We start from the raw sequence: 16,833 nt of genomic DNA, 5'->3' as shown, positions 1-16,833 counted from the left end.
TTTGATTGTTGGTTGACGAAGGTATTCTTTCTTGAGTGAGAGTGTTACTTTGTTCTGAAGCGAATGAAACAAAAAACTAGGTTGATATTAAGTTGAGAGAAAGAAGCGAATGACTTTGCTCTCAGAAAGCGAATGGACTGTTTGTTTGATAGAACGAAAGTAGGAAAGAATGTTCGATGAGGGACAAGAATCGAAACACCAAACAGCGGCGGGAAGAGACAGGATCTATATACCAAGTGAACGAGGAGCATCACGGGGGCATGGTTGGTTGTGAGGACTCCAGTCTCTCACCTGAAGAGACGATGAGCGGGGGGGGGTGAGCGAGAGAGCGTGAGGGTGAGGTACCTTAGCGCAGTAAGCATGAACTGCACGGAGACGGGGGACGGGGGTGGTGGGAAGGGGAGGGGACGGAGTGGGGCCACACTGGAGTGGTAGGCTAGCGCAGGTCCAAGAGTTGAAAGTCGACGTCCAGGAGGAGCACGGCGGCCACCACCAAGTCTAGCACGGACTGGCGGACTGGGGGACCCGTTGCATGGCCATGAATGTGGACGACACTAGACATGGGGCCCCGAAGGGTGGCCGAGGTGGGCGCAAAGGTGGATATTCTTGTCCAGTGCTGCTTGCTTGCTTGCCTGAATGCTTGCCTTCTTCCACAGGACCACCACCGCACAGCGAAGCCGGGTTTGATGCCGGTCTTTCTGACGGCCGTCACCGTATCTGACTGGACGAGTGTGAAGAACGAGGATTGCAGGATGGGGCCCAGAAACAGCACTGCCTCTTCTTCGAGCCATCAGGCATCTGGACGGTTCCTATTCGAGCGAGCTTTCCACAGGATCGGAGCAAGGAAGAGACGGGCCCCTGGATGCCGGATAGAATGGCCATTATCATCCATGCCTCCATGAGGAGCATGAGAACGGGAGTCGACGGGATCCCGAGCAGTGCCTCATTGTGCAAGCATTGCACAGTATCGGTAGGTATCCATCGAGCGGTTCGTCTGCCGGGACTTTTCAACTCCCGTGGTGCATACTAGGGGCCAGAACGAATTGGAAGCGACGGACGACGTTCAGATTGAGTGAGCTCAGCCTTCCGGAGTAATGCAGCAGAGGCTAGGACGGGGTCGCAGCATGGAGAATGACGATATGGTTATCCAGTCTGCTTGAGCACACGAGGTGCAGGAGACGCCATGTGGAGATGGTGGTGATGCTGGGCTGAGACTAAGGGCACCGCCTATTATGCCTGAGATGAAGGCGTAGTCGATCAACGGTGGTGGACGGGTGGACGGATGAGACGGAAGCTGGGAGGCAGTAAGACAGCGGCGGCAGGTTTGGTTTGATGATGGTGAGATGTTGCGGCGAGTCTGTGAGGTGGTGTACGAGATGAGGCGAGGTCGGTGCGGCGGCGGCGGGTGCGCTCTGGCTAGGCTCGTATCCCGCCGCCGAATCTGATTGATGGCGATGATGCCTGTGCCTTTGCCTTTGCCTATGCCTGTGCCTGGTGAAGCGGTTCGGACGAAGGACGAGACGTGCTGCAGCCCGCAGGCGCCTCACAGCAGACTCGCAGCTGTCTGCACCTCAACTCAGCCAAAGGAGCCGAGCCGCCTCGAGGCTCAAGCTCAGAAAAGGCCGAGCTGATGGGCTGCAGATGTCGGGTGCCATCTGCCAGGTGCAGTTTACCCGCCTTCACCTTCCATCGATGCTTTCTGTCGGTACGTATCTTTCCTTCCTTCGGGCTTACTTTTCAGGGGCGACGCAAACAGAGACCCGAGAGAGAACCTAGGTAAGCTAAAGAAGACCGACGACATGGGAGGCCCAAGCTACCATCTGGGCCTCTGCCTTACAGCAAGCCGCCGGGCGCTGGACGTTGGGTTGGGCGTTGGGCGCTGGGCGCTGGGCGCTGGACGTTAAGATCCATCATGGAGCAGGAGGGCAAATCACCAGTGGCAGACAGCCCCGTGGCTTGCTGTTCTGTGCTGCACCATGTCCCGTATTGGAAATGGTGAGTCGTGTGGTGTCGAGTGGCTAAAGACGTTTGGATTTCGAGATGCCACTTCCCCCCCCCCTCTGTGCCTGGTTGGCAGTTGCCAATTGCAACCCCAAGCCAAGGGTGCACCTTACTCTTTTTTTTTCCTTTTTAGTCAGGGGTAAACGCCCACTGAATCTGGAATCTGGTGCCACCACCCACGAGTCCACGACTGGCCCCGAAGGCGCTCCCCTCCACACCTTACAGCGCCTGGGGCATCCGTCGCCGCCAGCTAGCCAATCAGGCCGCCGTTCGTCACCTCCATCAAGGACCTGCCCCAGGTCGAGTGGCCGCGACGCGCTGGTCTCCCGCGCCTAACGTCAGCCGGCCAGCGCTTTGGGGTCGACGGCGGTACCGAGTAAAATGACGATGCACGTAATCCAGATATTTTAGGACCCGACTTTTGCACTTGTTGACGCATACGGCAGTGCCAACGTTAATTTAGAAGGTTGATGCTGTTAAACTTACACACTTGCTCGCCTGCATGCATATCCGCCCTTCCCGAAGGCCCTCCCCGAAGGCCCTCTTCTCCGGAGCCAACATAGTCATACATTCCGTGAATACCTAGGGCTGTGTACGAATATTGAATCCTCCTCCTACCCAGTAACTAACCTACTTTACTCACTGCGTATATCTGAGGATTGTGTGGGAGCATTGGACGAAAGAAGCTTAGATGCATACCTTAGTGAGGTAGACAGCGGGAGCAAAAAAAGGGGGCCACCCAATGACAGACGCTGGGTCGTCTGAAAGCTGCACGTTCTCGCGACAACAGACGAAAAAGCTGCGCTGCTCTGAACCTGTCCGGTATTTCTCCGAACACATTGGCCTTGTTGACTGTCGACTGTGACTGCAACTCCCGTCCTGGTCCATGCTTGTGAATGTGATGCCTTCCATGCCCGGGCTCTCTGCTGTCTCCTGCAGCGAGGGGCCCCTTGCCCAGTGCAAGTTGAAACGCTCAGCCACTGCGCCGCTCCCCAAGCTACGCTAATGCAGGAACGCCATCCAATGGCCAATCATCGCCCCGCGGATGGGAAACTTCTTGGGCAAGGGGAAACCGTCTGCCCCTGCCCCTGCCCTTGCTCCTGCTCCTGCTCCCACTGAGGTGCATTCGACATCAAGGGGTCCATCATCATGGCCTGGCACCGGTCAGCCACTGGCAGCAGTCCAGTGTCCAGTCCAGAGCTCCATCGACCCACAACTTTCCCCTGTCCAACATCGCTTCACTCGCCCACTTCCATCATTCCCCCGACCACGGCCCTGCCATTCTGCAAGGGGAAAATCACCACCTACCGCTGGAAATGGCCATACGCGCATCGTAGCCCTCCGATCTGGGCACTCTATCCTCTTCTCCCCCCTGGCTACCGAGTAAAAAAAATCTGTCGACCACTACCACCACCACGCTCGAGCCTGCCATCGACGCTCCTCCTCGAGAGCCGCCATGCCCCTCCAAGACTCCAAGTCCTCCCGAACCCGGGGTCCCAGATCCACGAGCCACGCTTTCCCCAATCATGACACCAAGAGTCGGCCTTGCTTTCCAAATCCATCCGCCATGCTGAACATGCCGGTTGCCCATGCTCAGACCCTCAAGCCAGCCGGCTCCACGATGCTGTGACCGTCGTCTTTCTCCCGCCAGTCTCCTCCAAGACCCTCCAGCGCAATCAGATCCTCCTTTTCCTGCCATCCGAGAACAGACTATCGTCTAAATCGTTCGATCCAGCGCCCACTCCCGTTGCCACGCCTGTCAAGCGATATCATCTCGTGTTGGTTATATTCCTTTCCACGTAATGCCCAGGGCCTCCGGATACTGCCAGCCGGCCATGCTTGTCAGCGAACACAAACCGAGACCGACAACCGGAGGCAGACCAGATAGCTTCTTCCTGCTGCGTCATCATCACCATCACCGGTGTTCATACGGTAGCCGAATACATCCGAGCCAGCCTTGCCAGTCCTCAGTCGCTGGTAGCGACCTGACGCTCAGCACGGCCTGCCTCATCAGTGCCCGCTGCTTCTATCCGTAGACATTTCGACCCCCAAACAGATCTCAGAGCACCATGTCATGTAACGTCATGATGCTTGGTCTCGAGCGGGCCGTGGACGACGGCCGAGAAAGTCTTCCAAATCGTGATGTGACCGGAAGCCATCTCAAGTGCTGTCTTTGGCTCTGGAAAACGGCTTGTTTCACGACAAAAGCCACCCGAATCGAACTCAGCACAATCGATTGTGCAAGTCAGACCCAACGGCCAAGCGAGAACGACGGCGCGTTACCACCTTGGCGGCAAAGTAACGCTAGTGGTGGTTTCGGTATCGCCCATATCCACGCCCATTTAGGCCCTCGGCGTTTCTCCTCTGTTTGTGGATCGACAACCCGACAACCTTTTCTCGGTTTAGATTTTGTTTTAGATTTAAGCATCCTTCTGGTCGGTGGATGAACGAATCGCCGCTTCATGACTGGCGATGTGTCGGGCGGCCTGGGCCATGATTCGAGACCTCGATCAACATATGCACGGGGATGCGCCGGGCTTCTGGCCGCGCGGCACCAGCATGATGACCGCTGAAAAGCCGGCGCCTCTTGAGAGACCACAGGTCTGCAGTGGTCATCAGATGGAGGCTCAATCTGAGACATAGCAACGCCTTTGCAGTCTGACAAGAGGTTGATACCTACGAATAGGCGCCTGCACCGAGCATCAAGCTGCTTCGCCCAGCGCCTCTGCCCCTCGCCAGTCAGCGAATTGCGTAAGGACACAAATTGATTGGGCTCGACGCTTTCGGCCTCGACTGTGACTTGAGGTTGCTTTGGTATCTAGAACCGCCATCAACTCGTGACCGACAGAACCCAAGACCAGCGGTTCCTGCCTGCGTGACGTGGGCAAACTGCCCTATCGGAAGTTCACTAAGCCTAAAGAAGCCAGGTCAACCGGGGGTGACTTTTCCTAATCCAGAGCCTCACCTGAATCTGAGAATCCGAACCATTCCCAAAATCGCCAGTGATACAACCGTCTCTTTCCCCCCTCTGGAGGTCTAGAAATGCCCTTCAATTTCCACATGCATTTGGCTGAAACGTTTCTTTTTTCCACATGCTGCTGTCAAAAAACCCAACGGCCCTCTACTCCAGACGAGCGAACAACTGATTGACGGTTGAGGCTCGTGCGGTGCGGCGCACACTGAACGACCCTAAGCGACTGGTGGCGACTGGGGGAAATTGGATGGCAGTCCTAGCCTCCCAAGTTAACTCCGACGGCCTGCCTACCTGACGCTCATAGACAACGGCGCTTTGGTAACGGGCCATCCTTTCCGCGGAATTGACATGTCTTCCTGGCCATCGCGTCCTCCTCTTGTCAACCGAAGGATCCGACGCCTTCACCGCTCTAGAACAAGCAGAGTTGAATAACTCCAATCTCCCTTCTCAGGCCGATATCCGAACGCGACGACGACGCAGACCGCAACAGCATCTCATTGTCCACGAGGTGGTGGTTATCGAGATGAAATATTGGATATACAATTCAATACTCCTGATGAAAGCTCCGGTGCTTTTGCCTTCTTCCCCAGAGCGCACGCTACCGCCCCGGCTTCTCGTCGATCATTGAATGCCGCAGATTGGGTCAATCCCTGGCAGGCCCAACGAGGAAACCGAAGCATCCAAAAACGGGGCCTTGAAGAGATACCGTAATCACGGCTAGGTCCCGATCATGAGATCGCCTGGTTCCGTTGCCATGGCCCGGATGTTCACGGTTTGCCATATGGCTCACCAGCGACCCCTTCTTCACTCATTTCCCTCGTTCCACCGCGTAACTATTCTCAGCAACATTGTTGTTGAAGCCAAGGTTACATTTGTTTCTTCGGCACTTTGGAGGGTCCAAACAATGAATAGCCGGGATTGAGGGCGGCCCAAATTCACCTTTTGAGAGTTGGCTCACCGGTGCACCTCCGTTGCCGGGCGTGCCTCTCACCTTTCGCCCACGGGATCCCCTTTTTGCGGCGGACCATCCAGCCCGAAAATCGCCAGTTCCCGTGATGGCTACAACACGCCGTAGCCTTGCTGGCGGAGAGGGGAGGAGCCAGGGCCGGGCAAGATGCAGGGGCTATCCCTTCGGTGTCCAGCGCCCCAACGGGTGTCTTCCACGGTGCAACCATGACGGTGGTGGACCAAGGGTTGTTGTTGATGTCCGAAAAAGGCATCCTCTGGGCCGACCCCTGCGAAAGGGGAACGATGAATTGCCTGAGGTCTTCTGTCGACAGCTGCCCACGTTTCATGAATAGTTCTGGACGACCATCAAATACCGTCTTAGTCGACTCTCGCGCCAACTTGCACACCTTGCGGCTCACTGGCGATGTCCGAGATGGGCATTGAATTTGTTTGAAACCGCATATACGATGGGTTTCTCTTCTAGTTGTGGATAACCTCGTTGTCTCTGTGTCTGTGGTAAGAGTCGTTCGATGGCCGCCTTGTCTCACACGCCGTCCATTTTCGGAAGAGAGAGAGAGAGAGAGACGTACGGATAGACGACGACACCCATGTGCCGCGAGGCCTTTCGGTTTGTTGGCGAGTCAAGTGTTCGTCCCAATATCAACGTTTCCCTACCTTGCCTTTTTTTCCCACTTTGCTTCTGACAACACTAGTCCGGGCTATCCCATTCGTCTCATTTTTCGTCTTGTTCCTTTTCATCCGAACTCACGAAATTCTCCTTGAGGCTCCGATCGTCGATGCCATACCCCGCCAAACATGCATAATGTTCAATCCGAACAGTTCATGCAATGACGACCATTACTACCGTGACGTTGACCAGTGGCTGTGAAGCTTGTTGGCTCCAAGCTCGAGTAAAGAGAAAATTCCCCGGCTGCTCCGCCCACCGGACCGCGGACGGCAATGACGGCCAACGGGGTCGACTCTGGCCCTCTTTCGCATGCTTGCTCTTTCCTCCCGTAGTCTTTCGACTGTGGAGAGTCAAAAGACCAGAGTTAGCCTAGCAAAAGGTTGAAGAGCAGGAAAAAAAGAAGTCGGTCGGTGGGGGCGGGGTTGGCTTGGTTTCATGACACGAGCTGAGCTGTTGGTGGTTATGGTATCCCTCCCCCAGTCTCCCTCCATCCAGCGGGTGGGTGCCATCTGACGCGGGGCCGTCCTTGAGCACAACGGCACTGCGAAGAGAAGGGTTCTGCCATGGTTATCTTCCCCTTCCTTGCCGTTTGTTCCTGAGTACTCCAGGAGGTGGCTGTGAAGACGGCACTCTGTTTGCCTTTGGGTCCCTGGCCAAGGAGATCGACTCGGTGAATGAGGGCGATCTGCCGCGATATGAGCGGGCCTCTCCTTGGGGGAGGCGGTCTCGTGGGTCAGTGTTTGGTTCAGGCTCTTTCGTTCTACTTACACTAGAGACAACTCTGGTGGTGGTGGTAGTGGTATCATCTGTCAAAATCTTCCCTGTACTTGGTGGTATCGAGGGCTGGGAAGTCGGTGCATCGAGGAGCATTGAGATGTTGGGCGCTACTGCGGAGGCCGCGGGAAGTGACTCGATCCAATGCTTCTTTCTCGCGGTCGAGTTCCGAAGGTGATTCGTTGCATCCGTTCCCCTGACATGACATCCAAGCGGCAAAGGTCGAATGTTCCGTCGTGTGGGCAAGATCTCTGGGTCTACCAGGAGCATTGCTTTTGAGGAGGTGGCTGTGAAAAGTCGATTCACCGGTAAGATCGGGTTCGAGTTGAAGACTCGGAGGAATAAGCAAACGTAGAGCCGACTAGTTTCGTGTGGCCTGCATGAACGTTAATAGTGGCTTTGCGCAAACCTGAAGGAGGATTGCTATGGACAGATACGAGGTAACGTAAAGTTGCATGTGAACTTGCACAGACGTGAGCTTCGTCGCGTGTGTAGATGGCACTTTCCTTGCCTTGCATGCTTCCGGCTCTGTAGAATATCCCAAGAATCCTACAGATGGCGACATGAGTTCCCGAATTCCATACTGGTGTCTCGGATTGCCATGCCGATTGTGACGGAGCGAATTGCAGGCTCATCTCCTCGTTTGTAGCAATCGGTCCATTATCTTGCTCTGTTGTCTCAAACGATGTCGTGCCACCTCGTCTTGCGACAGCTCAGGGGATGAGAATCGCTGAGGTGTATCACCATTACGAGGCGCCTCAAACCGACAACGACGGTCTGAATAACGATCCCAGCAAGACTCCTCATCACTTCATGGCCTACAAAGTGTACCTGAGTAAGAAGTCTATCGTGCTAAGCTTTCCAAGAACATCTAACGAGTATTGCTCAGTGGCTCCATCTGTCGCCGTCGCAGGTGAGCGCAACTGACCCGTCTAATCCATACCAAACACAACGCGGCTGCATCATCATCATCGTCATCCGCCCGCCTGCATACGTCTGAGTCTCTCCTCGGCAGCCCTGGCTCGCCTCTCCCGATCCAGCTTCATCCGCATCTCAGGCGTCAGCCCCCTAGCCTCTTCTTCCCTCTTCTCCTGTGCTGACTTGTTAGGCTGCGCCGATGCCAGGCCGGCAGCCTTCCTTCTCTTGTCGTCAACCTTGGGCCCTTCGGAGCGCAGCCGTTCCTCCTCGGCTTTCCGGCGTTCGGCCTCTTTGCTGTCTTTTTCCTTGCGCTCTCGTTCCTCCCGTTTGTCGGCATCTGCTTTGCTCAGTGGTGCCGGTACATGTGCCGTGTCCCAATCCCACTTGTCCTCGCCCAGCTCCGAGCGCGCGACTCGGAAGGCGTCTCTAGTAGACCTGTCTCCCGCAAGGTCAAAGGCCGTCTTGCCGTCCTTGTTCGTGGCCAACGGCGATGCGCCACCCCGAGTGAGGAGACCAAGGACTAGAGGCGCAGCGTTCTGGTGTGCTGCGAGGTGGAGTGGTGTTGGGGAATGATAATTTTGGTCGGGAGGCTGGAATTGAAAGTCTGGTGCGAGGTCGTTTTGTTTCAGGTAGGATAACAGAGCAGGGAGCTTGGTGCGGCGTATCAGAGCTTGGATCTGCGACGTGTGAAGCAACGCCGTCTCTTCCTCCTCCGTCAACTTTGGTTTCGTCGGCTTCGGCGTTGGTGTTTTGCTAGGTGTCGGGGTCTCTGTCCGGGGCTTTGCCTCGTCCTCGGGGTTGATCTCTCTGACTTTGAGCCTCGTGAGCTCAATGAATGATCTCATCAGCTCGTTTTGGGTAGCTCGCCGCGTGCTGAAAGGGAACCCCCGTAGTCTCGTATCGTTGTGTTTCAGGACTTGTCCGTCATATGGACCGAACAATGTGCGTCGGTTGGTTGCGCCGGTAGCCCGGATGAACAGTAACTCTGAGGTATCCAGCAGTCCCTTCCACTCCCGTAGCAACTCTCGTACGTCTTCGACCAGAGCCTGCTCGTTGTAACGACGCAAGCTGGAGCCCGCTGAGTGTGCGGCGCCCTTTGCATTATCGTTTGCTGATTGCGATCCACCTTGCTTGCGACGAGTAGTGTACCGATGGAAAGTCTTGTGGGCGAGGACGGTAGCCTCTCTGTTGAGGGCGCTCGCAGACTTGTTCTGTCGTGGCGGAAGGGCAACGACCATGGCGGCAAAGTGACCGCCGCCAATCATGCAGAGAAAGAAGTGCGGTCCCTTGTAAGCCACAGCTGGTAACGGCGCAGAGCCGTCTTTGGGCACTCTAGGGATGGCTATGGGATCCAGCTGCTTCTTCCTCACCACCTCTACCAACTTTGATTCATCTCGAAGCTCTTCTCCTGAGAGGATCGCACGGTAGAGACCAAAGTATGTGTTTGGCGGAAGAACCGGGGAGGTGAACCATATCAGTGGCGGTTTGCCTTTTCCGGGCCGTCCTCCTACCTCGTCATCGTCGGCGTTTTCTCCTAGAGCGGGTGGGTTCCTTTGGTCGGCCAGTCTAGCTTGCTTCTTCAGTAATGCTGTAAGTGTGGATTCTTGGTCGTTTGCTTCGTCTTCTGATTCGGAGGAGTCTGAGCCAGAGAGACTCTCGTCGAGATCTACCGACAGTCAGTCGCACAGCTCGCATGCGCAGGGTAAGTGCAACGGCGCATTACCTCCAATAAGTTTCTCAAACTCTTGCTCCGTCACAGGCTTCGCGCCGCGCAGCTTTTGCTTGAGGTTGTAGTGATGCCAATCGGACTTTTGATGGCTACGCTGATCGAGGACCGTGGAGAAGGTAAGCCCGCAGAGCGAGCAGGCCTGGGAGCCAACGAGATCAGAGCCGGATGTATCTTTGGACGGGGGAGAGGGAGGCGACTGGTCGGGGATCGCGGCGTCTGGCTTTAGGGAGAGTGTCGTCAGGACTTCCGCCGGGAGGTCGTACACTGTACCATTGTCAGTGGGGGATGGAGGGGTAGACGTTCGCAAGAAAGCGCACCATAGAGGGGTCGGCGGAGGATATCCGTGGTATTTTTGTCGCCCATATTGACCGTTACCGTGCACTGCGAGCGATTTCTTGGGTGGAAGGGTTTGCGACAACCGTAAGAGTGTCGCGCCGTCACGATGATATAGCTCGGGATGGCGGGGCGCTGTCATCGGCGTGACTGAGCTGTGGTCCAAGTGTCAGCAGCATTGACTCAGCCGGTGAAGTCAGAGAACATTGAGCCACAGATGCCCCGCGGACATGTAGCGTAGTGGCGGTGCGCCGAAGCTTGATTTTGGCCTTAGATGGGTCCCGATGGCACTCGTCCAATAGATCAGCTGGAACGACAGGATTGGAGGGGTCAACGCTGTGTGGCAGGGGGGGCCTCCGGCGAAGCAAGCTGAACTCGCTGGGGACGGGTGGACATCACGTCACCAAGCGTGGGCTAGCTTCATGTGCGCTCACCTCCTAGCTTCATTGCTTGTTTGTGTTTCTTGGCACTTGAAGGACGAACTTTTTGTGCTCCTGCCCGCTGTGCTGATTGGGACCTAGCCTGCGTCAGTGGCCCCTGACCAGCTGATGATGTAACTCCACCGATGAGCGGGCGGGTGGACAAGCGCGTGGTGCATCGCGACTCGACCTTTGCTCCCAAGAAATGGTGCTTGCCAAGACTTATTCCACTGGTCAAGAGGGAGGTGCTACTGGGTTTGCCAGTCTAAGCCACCCTTCCGTCTCGATAACCCCCGCCGCTGATGTCTGACTGTCTCTCTCTCGTGCGACTCTTCTCTAGTACAAGTAGCCAAGCCATCCCGCTTGTCCTCAACTGACATTTCCCTCTGCATTCAACTCGATTTCAATCCCGCATCCGATACAAATCATATCGTAATATTCGCATACAACATCATCACAATGGACTTCGTCAACAAGCTCACAGGCAACAAGGACGACTCTTCTTCGTCCCAGGCCCAGCAGCAGCCCGAGAAGAAGGAGTCTGGAGGCTTCATGGACAAGATCAACGGCATGGCTGGTGGCGGTCGTGAGAGCGAGAAGCAGGAGGATGGTCTTGATAAGGGTAAGTTATCTTGCCCACACCTTTCCTTTGCACTCTCGAATCGCGGAAGCTAACATTGTTCCCAGCTGTCGACATGTTCCAAGAAAAGGTACTCGGTCAAGGCGCCCAGGACAACGAGAGTGCCGCAGAGCAGGCGAAGGACGAGCAGATCAGCGACTTCATCAGAGGTCAATAGTTAGTATCTCAAAACAATCCGCCGTCGACCTGATTGAAACTAACTGATTGCCCCTTGTAGCAAAAACACCACCGGAAAGGACCTCCCTATCGCCGACAAGGACAAGAAGTACGGCTTGTAAGAAGGTGTACGGCTTTCGGGGTAGTATTTTAGTATGGGGCGGGTTTCCGATAGCAAATGCGGCCTGGAAACGACAGCTTTGCGCGCAGGGGAGTCGCTTCGATCGACGTCCTTCACCATGCGCTTGGACAGAACCCTGGAATGGGCCTTTGAGCACCGCACCTAGAATAGCACAATTATCACGACTTTCATGATGATCATCTTTGGCAATATGCCTGCTTCAAGACGCGACGGTTTCGTTGGATTAGTGGTAGTGAAGCCATGCTAACCCAACCTGATGTAAGTGCCTTGCCGAAGCCTTGGTGGTGGTCAGCAAACCTGAAAACAATTCTCGTTGCCAAAACCCTCCAAACAGAACAACCATATCTGTCGCAGAACAACAGCACGTGCAACTCCCTTTCAGTCCCAGAAACATGCCCACTCAACAACGTGCACAATGGCCTTGGTCTAAGTGAGTGTATGCAGACAATATCTTTGTGGTAATCTCCTGTTTCTGCATCTACCAGAACGTACCAGTAGAACGATGGCTGGACACCGGTCTTTGATCTTTATCCCACATACATTGTTTACACTATAAGATAAAGACAAGACAAGGTCGAGAAACTTCCCTCTCAATTAGTTTCAACATCATCTTCCACCACTTTCTAACTTCTTAACCGCACAATAAGTTCTATCCTCGACTCTGAAAATACCAGGCAAGTCCTCCAAATAGTCCATTCTCACATAGAACAGGTTCACCTCTTCTCTTCAACTCTCAAGATGTGCTGGCAAACCAAAACTCTCTACACCGTTTGCGCCCACTCAACATGGAGCACCGAAAAATGTCCCAAGAGATCGAGTGGCCAGTGCAGCCTCTGCAAACACACACGTTCGCTCCATGCTATCATCGGTTTCTGCGACGAGTGTGTCGACGTGTACACCGAGTACCCCGAGCGATACTATGGCACCCAACGTCCTATTCCACGCTTGCCATCATCCCAGATCCTAAAAGCGTACTGGTCATACAGACAGCAAAACGGCTGGGACACCACGATCAATGCGACTGACGTCCCTCCTTTTGCTCTTTTTATTCCGCCAGTGGCCCATCCTGTGACTCCCTCCAGTCCCATGAAGAGTCCTTTGAAGAGTCCCATGAAGAACTTCTTGTCATCCTTGAAGCACCCATTCAACAGTCAACCGGCACAGAGCCTTACACGGTTCTATGAAAATACGCTTTTCAGGACCATGCATATTTTTTGCCTCACCTCAGACAAGTGCCGTCTATGCAAAGACAGGCGAAGACCCGACCCAGACTTCGCCGCCAAAGCTGCGCTGATGCGCGAGAAGACGATTGAGTGGACCGAAAGTTTGGGGGCGTCAGATGCCGTGATTCACAAGCATGTGTCAAGTGTTGTTGACGAACTCAGCATATGGTGCGGTATAAGCGGTGACTGCCCAAGCCCAAGTCAATCTTATGAGAACACACGGGTTCGGCAGAGGGCCCAGACTTGGCAGGAATCTTTCTCGCAGACTGATCATGGCGAGCATGACAGCAGCCGCTTGCAACAGCCTTTCCCGATGCCTCAACAAACACCCGGAAGACGACTCAGCTATCCTGCGTCAACTCCTCCTAGCAGCCCTCCGAGATCGCCCCGTTCGGGAGCCGCGTGCGCGAATGGAGAGGTGAGTCCGCTAAGCGATGAGGATCCAGAGCTACGCGCCCCCAGGAGACGAGCTTCCTCTCCTTCAAGCACCAACTCGCATGCTTCCAGCGGCTACTCAAGTCGGTCTATACACCCGCAAGCACTGGAACACCCATACCCTCGGCAGAGTCAGCCGGCCACGTACGATCAACTGGAGGGTAGAAACCAAACTCGCCACGCGGCGAACGAGAGGTTGCCGCGCTTCAGGAGACAGCAATCTGATGAGTCGAACGGGGAAGCGAGCGTCCCTTGTCATCTCAATGACTACCACAGCAACAAGATCGTGACGGCGGTCCGGGAGGCCAAGCCCAAAACCGTGAGGTTTGCAGCACCTTCGCCGTCTGTGAGCTCTGAGGAAGATTCGGAGGACGATCCACGCATCGTAACCGGCTCGATATATAGCCCCCCTAGCAGCCCTCAAGAGCCTCCTCAACCGCCGCCCAATAGCCCACTTAGGCAAAAACAGGAGAGACCTACGCAGGGCCAATTGCCCGCACCGACACCTCCACCTAAGCACGCGCTTCCGGAAATACCGCCCACGACTCCCTTACGACTGTCCGCCTACGGTGTATCCGGCAGCCAAGCTGCAAGTCTGGCGCGTACTAACACGTCAATGCGGGCTGAAGCCTCCTCTAGCTCTTCCTCAGCTCAGCATCAGCTAGCCATGGTTGGAGATCAAACGTTCGGATCGGATCCTCGGTCTCCCTCAGGCTCGTCAGGGTCTGGCACCACGCCTTCGCGCGGGCGTCCAACCGTCAATATTCGAGATTGTCGTGTCCATGGCGAGACCTATGCACATGGATGCGAATGGTGCCACACTGATCCCATTGTTAGGGTGGTAGAGATCCCCCGCTGGGACGAGTATGTGCCAGCGTGGCGACGCATGAACCGGCCGAGGCAAGCTTGAGGATGAGGCCGCGAGCCAGGTGAGTTTTCCTCGAACTTGATGTATTTCTGTACGGACTGGGTCATCGGAAGAAGGGAGCTATAGAGCAGTAAGTACTTCATTTATAGGTGGGCAAACTGGCGACAGCTGTACGATTCGACAACCCTTTGATGATTCTCCCATGGCTCTTCTTTTGCCAGAGCCATGTTCACAAAGTTTGACAGTGGGCGAGGGGTGAACCAGCTGGCAGGAGCTAGCCAGAATATAGAAACAGCGTTTCCCTAGATTGCGGCAGCAAGATATATTTTCTTGGGGTATTATACTTCTATATTATCATGGATCCATTACATTACGTCCATTGCCTAGAACATTAGGTTTCCATATCCGTGTATTTCCCCACTACTCCTGAGTCCACAACTTCTGGATCAGATATTCAATCTGCTCCGTGCGGTACGTGTCCGGCTCCTGATAGGCGATACCCGTGACATTGACATCGAACGCCATGTTGTAGGGATTCTCAACGTCATACTTCGGCCAAGTCGTGTTGGTGACGCCGTTGTAGTTCGGGTCGCCCTTGGTGATGAATGAAACCCACATGCGCGACATCATATCAGCCAGTGTCTTGAACGTCTCGGGCTTGCCCTCGAACGGGTCCACCGCGACGGCGGTCTTGTAGCCCACGGCGTCGGTGTTGTCAAAAACGAAAACGACCTCCTGGAAGTGCTTCGCGCCGTCGGAGGGCATCATGCCGTTGACCAGCACGTTGAAGTGGTATGAGTACACCGTCTGGTTCGCCTCAGCCCACTTTCGCGCCCAGTATCGCCTTGGCCCATGTTGAGCGCGGTCTCCCCCAAAGGCCACAGCGCGCTTGTACATGTATCCCAGATCAGCCTCGTCACCCGTCGGGCGGCCGTCGAGCGTTGCAGGGAGGCCGACGCGGGGGATGTCAGGGTACAGGGCGGAGAGGACCTCGATAGTGACGTTGTTGGCACCCTGGGCACGGAGGTACGAGTCCCACTGCTCGGTGGTGTTGATGCCCTTCTGTCCGAATTGAGTGCCCTCGTCGAAGTTGGCGCCAATCAGAATGGGGACGTGGACAAACTTTCCCGCGTTGATGAGCTCTGAACGCGGAGCGGGAAGGAAGTCGCCGTCCGCCATGCCGTTGAAGGAGGGGCTGGAGGTGCCGTTAATGACATCGCTCAGATCCCATGCTGGCAGTCCACGGAGACAGTCCAGGGTGTCCGCAGCAGACGTGCAGTTGGTCTTGTTGACGATGGTGTCGTAGTAGTCCTGCCACGTGTTGGTGGTCGACTCAACTTCGCCAAAGTCCGTCTCCAAGCCGGTTCCGCTCTGCATGATGGCCGCGCGGTAGAGACCATCATCGCGGCCTCCGTAAGCCAGCATTTGCGTTCCGACACTTCGAGCTCCAGCACTCTCAGCCCACAGCGTGACCTGCTCCGGGTCGCCTCCGAAAGCGGCGATGTTCTCTTGGACCCAGCTCAAAGCTAACCTCTGATCGCGGAAACCGAGATTTCCCGCGCCGGCGGCCTTGATCTCGTCGCTCCAGAGGAAGCCCCAAGCATGCAGGCGGTAGTTGATGCTGGCGGCAATGAAAGGGGTTCCCATGCGGACGGACTGCTCGACGATGAAGGAGACGTTGTACCGCGGGTCGGAGCTACCGCCGTTAGTCAGGCCACCGCCGTGGATCCATACGGCGACGGGCAGCTTCGCATCGGGTGAAACGCCGTGGGGCCGGACGACGTTGATGGTCAGACAGTCCTCCGAGACGTAGTTTCCGAGCACCCAGGTATCGCTTCCATAGCCGAAGCACTGCGGCGAGTACTCTGTGGCGTTGCGAGTGCCTTCCCAGGTCGAGTTCAGGGGCTGAGGAGCGCGGTAACGCAAGTTTTCGACGGGAGGTTGGGCGTAAGGGATGCCGAGGAAGAAGTCCTGGTCGTACGATTGGCTGTAAATGCCGTAGTACGAGCCATTCTTGACTTGGGCAGTGGGAGCAGCGGCACCGGTGTCGTTACCCAGGACGGCTTGTCTCGGGACGAGGGCGGATGCCGTAACACAAGCCGTGGAGAAGGCGGCCAGCAGACTGAGTCGGGTCATGGTGGTAGATGTTTACTGGGTGAGTGCCGACTGGTTCCGAGCAGACGCTGCAACGACCGTTCTCTCGAACCTCACGCCGATCCGGAGGCAGGCGGGCATTTTGTACTTTTTACAATGGGTGCGGGACCGGGAGAAGGTCGGACATTGGGCCCCCCGGGTCGTCCATCAAGACGGGGTCTGGAGATGAAGCCATGGCAAGCATGAATGGTTGATCCCAGCATCGTGGCACGAGACCAAGCCGCCGGGGTGGTGTAGCTTGGTGCAGTGGAACTACGTCACCGCACGCGAAGCCATTCGAAGGCCTGAAGAAGCATCCAACCGGGGCAAAATTTTGCCAAAAAGGCCCAATGGCTTGGATGCTGGGTATGCAGCACCCCGCATTGTGCCCGCAGAATCGGCCCTACCCCTGAGGATTGTGGAGGGTCGGGGTTGGGTTGTGTGGGGGAGAG

General features: G+C 55.7%; 3 protein-coding genes across 3 annotated transcripts; 1 reads left to right on the top strand and 2 right to left on the bottom strand.

Annotated features, from left to right (window-relative positions):
* Nucleotides 1–8,359: 8,359 nt before the first annotated feature.
* CGCA056_v012342 (VMS1-like protein) lies at nucleotides 8,360–10,395 on the bottom strand (the record flags this gene model as incomplete). Its single annotated transcript, XM_037327586.1, has 3 exons — nucleotides 8,360–9,969; nucleotides 10,027–10,296; nucleotides 10,350–10,395. 3 exons carry the CDS (start codon nucleotides 10,393–10,395, stop codon nucleotides 8,360–8,362), a joined length of 1,926 nt encoding a protein of 641 aa, XP_037174417.1.
* An 848-nt stretch (nucleotides 10,396–11,243) lies between these two features.
* Nucleotides 11,244–11,702, top strand: CGCA056_v012341 (uncharacterized protein; the record flags this gene model as incomplete). Its single annotated transcript, XM_037327585.1, has 3 exons — nucleotides 11,244–11,406; nucleotides 11,472–11,580; nucleotides 11,642–11,702. The coding sequence occupies 3 exons, from the start codon at nucleotides 11,244–11,246 to the stop codon at nucleotides 11,700–11,702; spliced, it is 333 nt and encodes a 110-aa protein (XP_037174418.1).
* A 2,966-nt stretch (nucleotides 11,703–14,668) lies between these two features.
* Nucleotides 14,669–16,384, bottom strand: LIP4-1 (Lipase 4; the record flags this gene model as incomplete). The annotated part of the gene is made up of 1 exon (XM_037327584.1): nucleotides 14,669–16,384. One exon carries the CDS (start codon nucleotides 16,382–16,384, stop codon nucleotides 14,669–14,671), a length of 1,716 nt encoding a protein of 571 aa, XP_037174420.1.
* Nucleotides 16,385–16,833: the final 449 nt, after the last annotated feature.

Source organism: Colletotrichum aenigma (genome assembly GCF_013390185.1).
Source record: "Colletotrichum aenigma strain Cg56 chromosome Unknown KSG_Cg56_contig08, whole genome shotgun sequence".
In the NCBI taxonomy this organism is placed as follows: domain Eukaryota; kingdom Fungi; phylum Ascomycota; class Sordariomycetes; order Glomerellales; family Glomerellaceae; genus Colletotrichum; species Colletotrichum aenigma.
The sequence above is the reverse complement of the archived record's forward strand: the minus strand, read 5'-3'. Positions and strand labels throughout refer to the sequence as shown.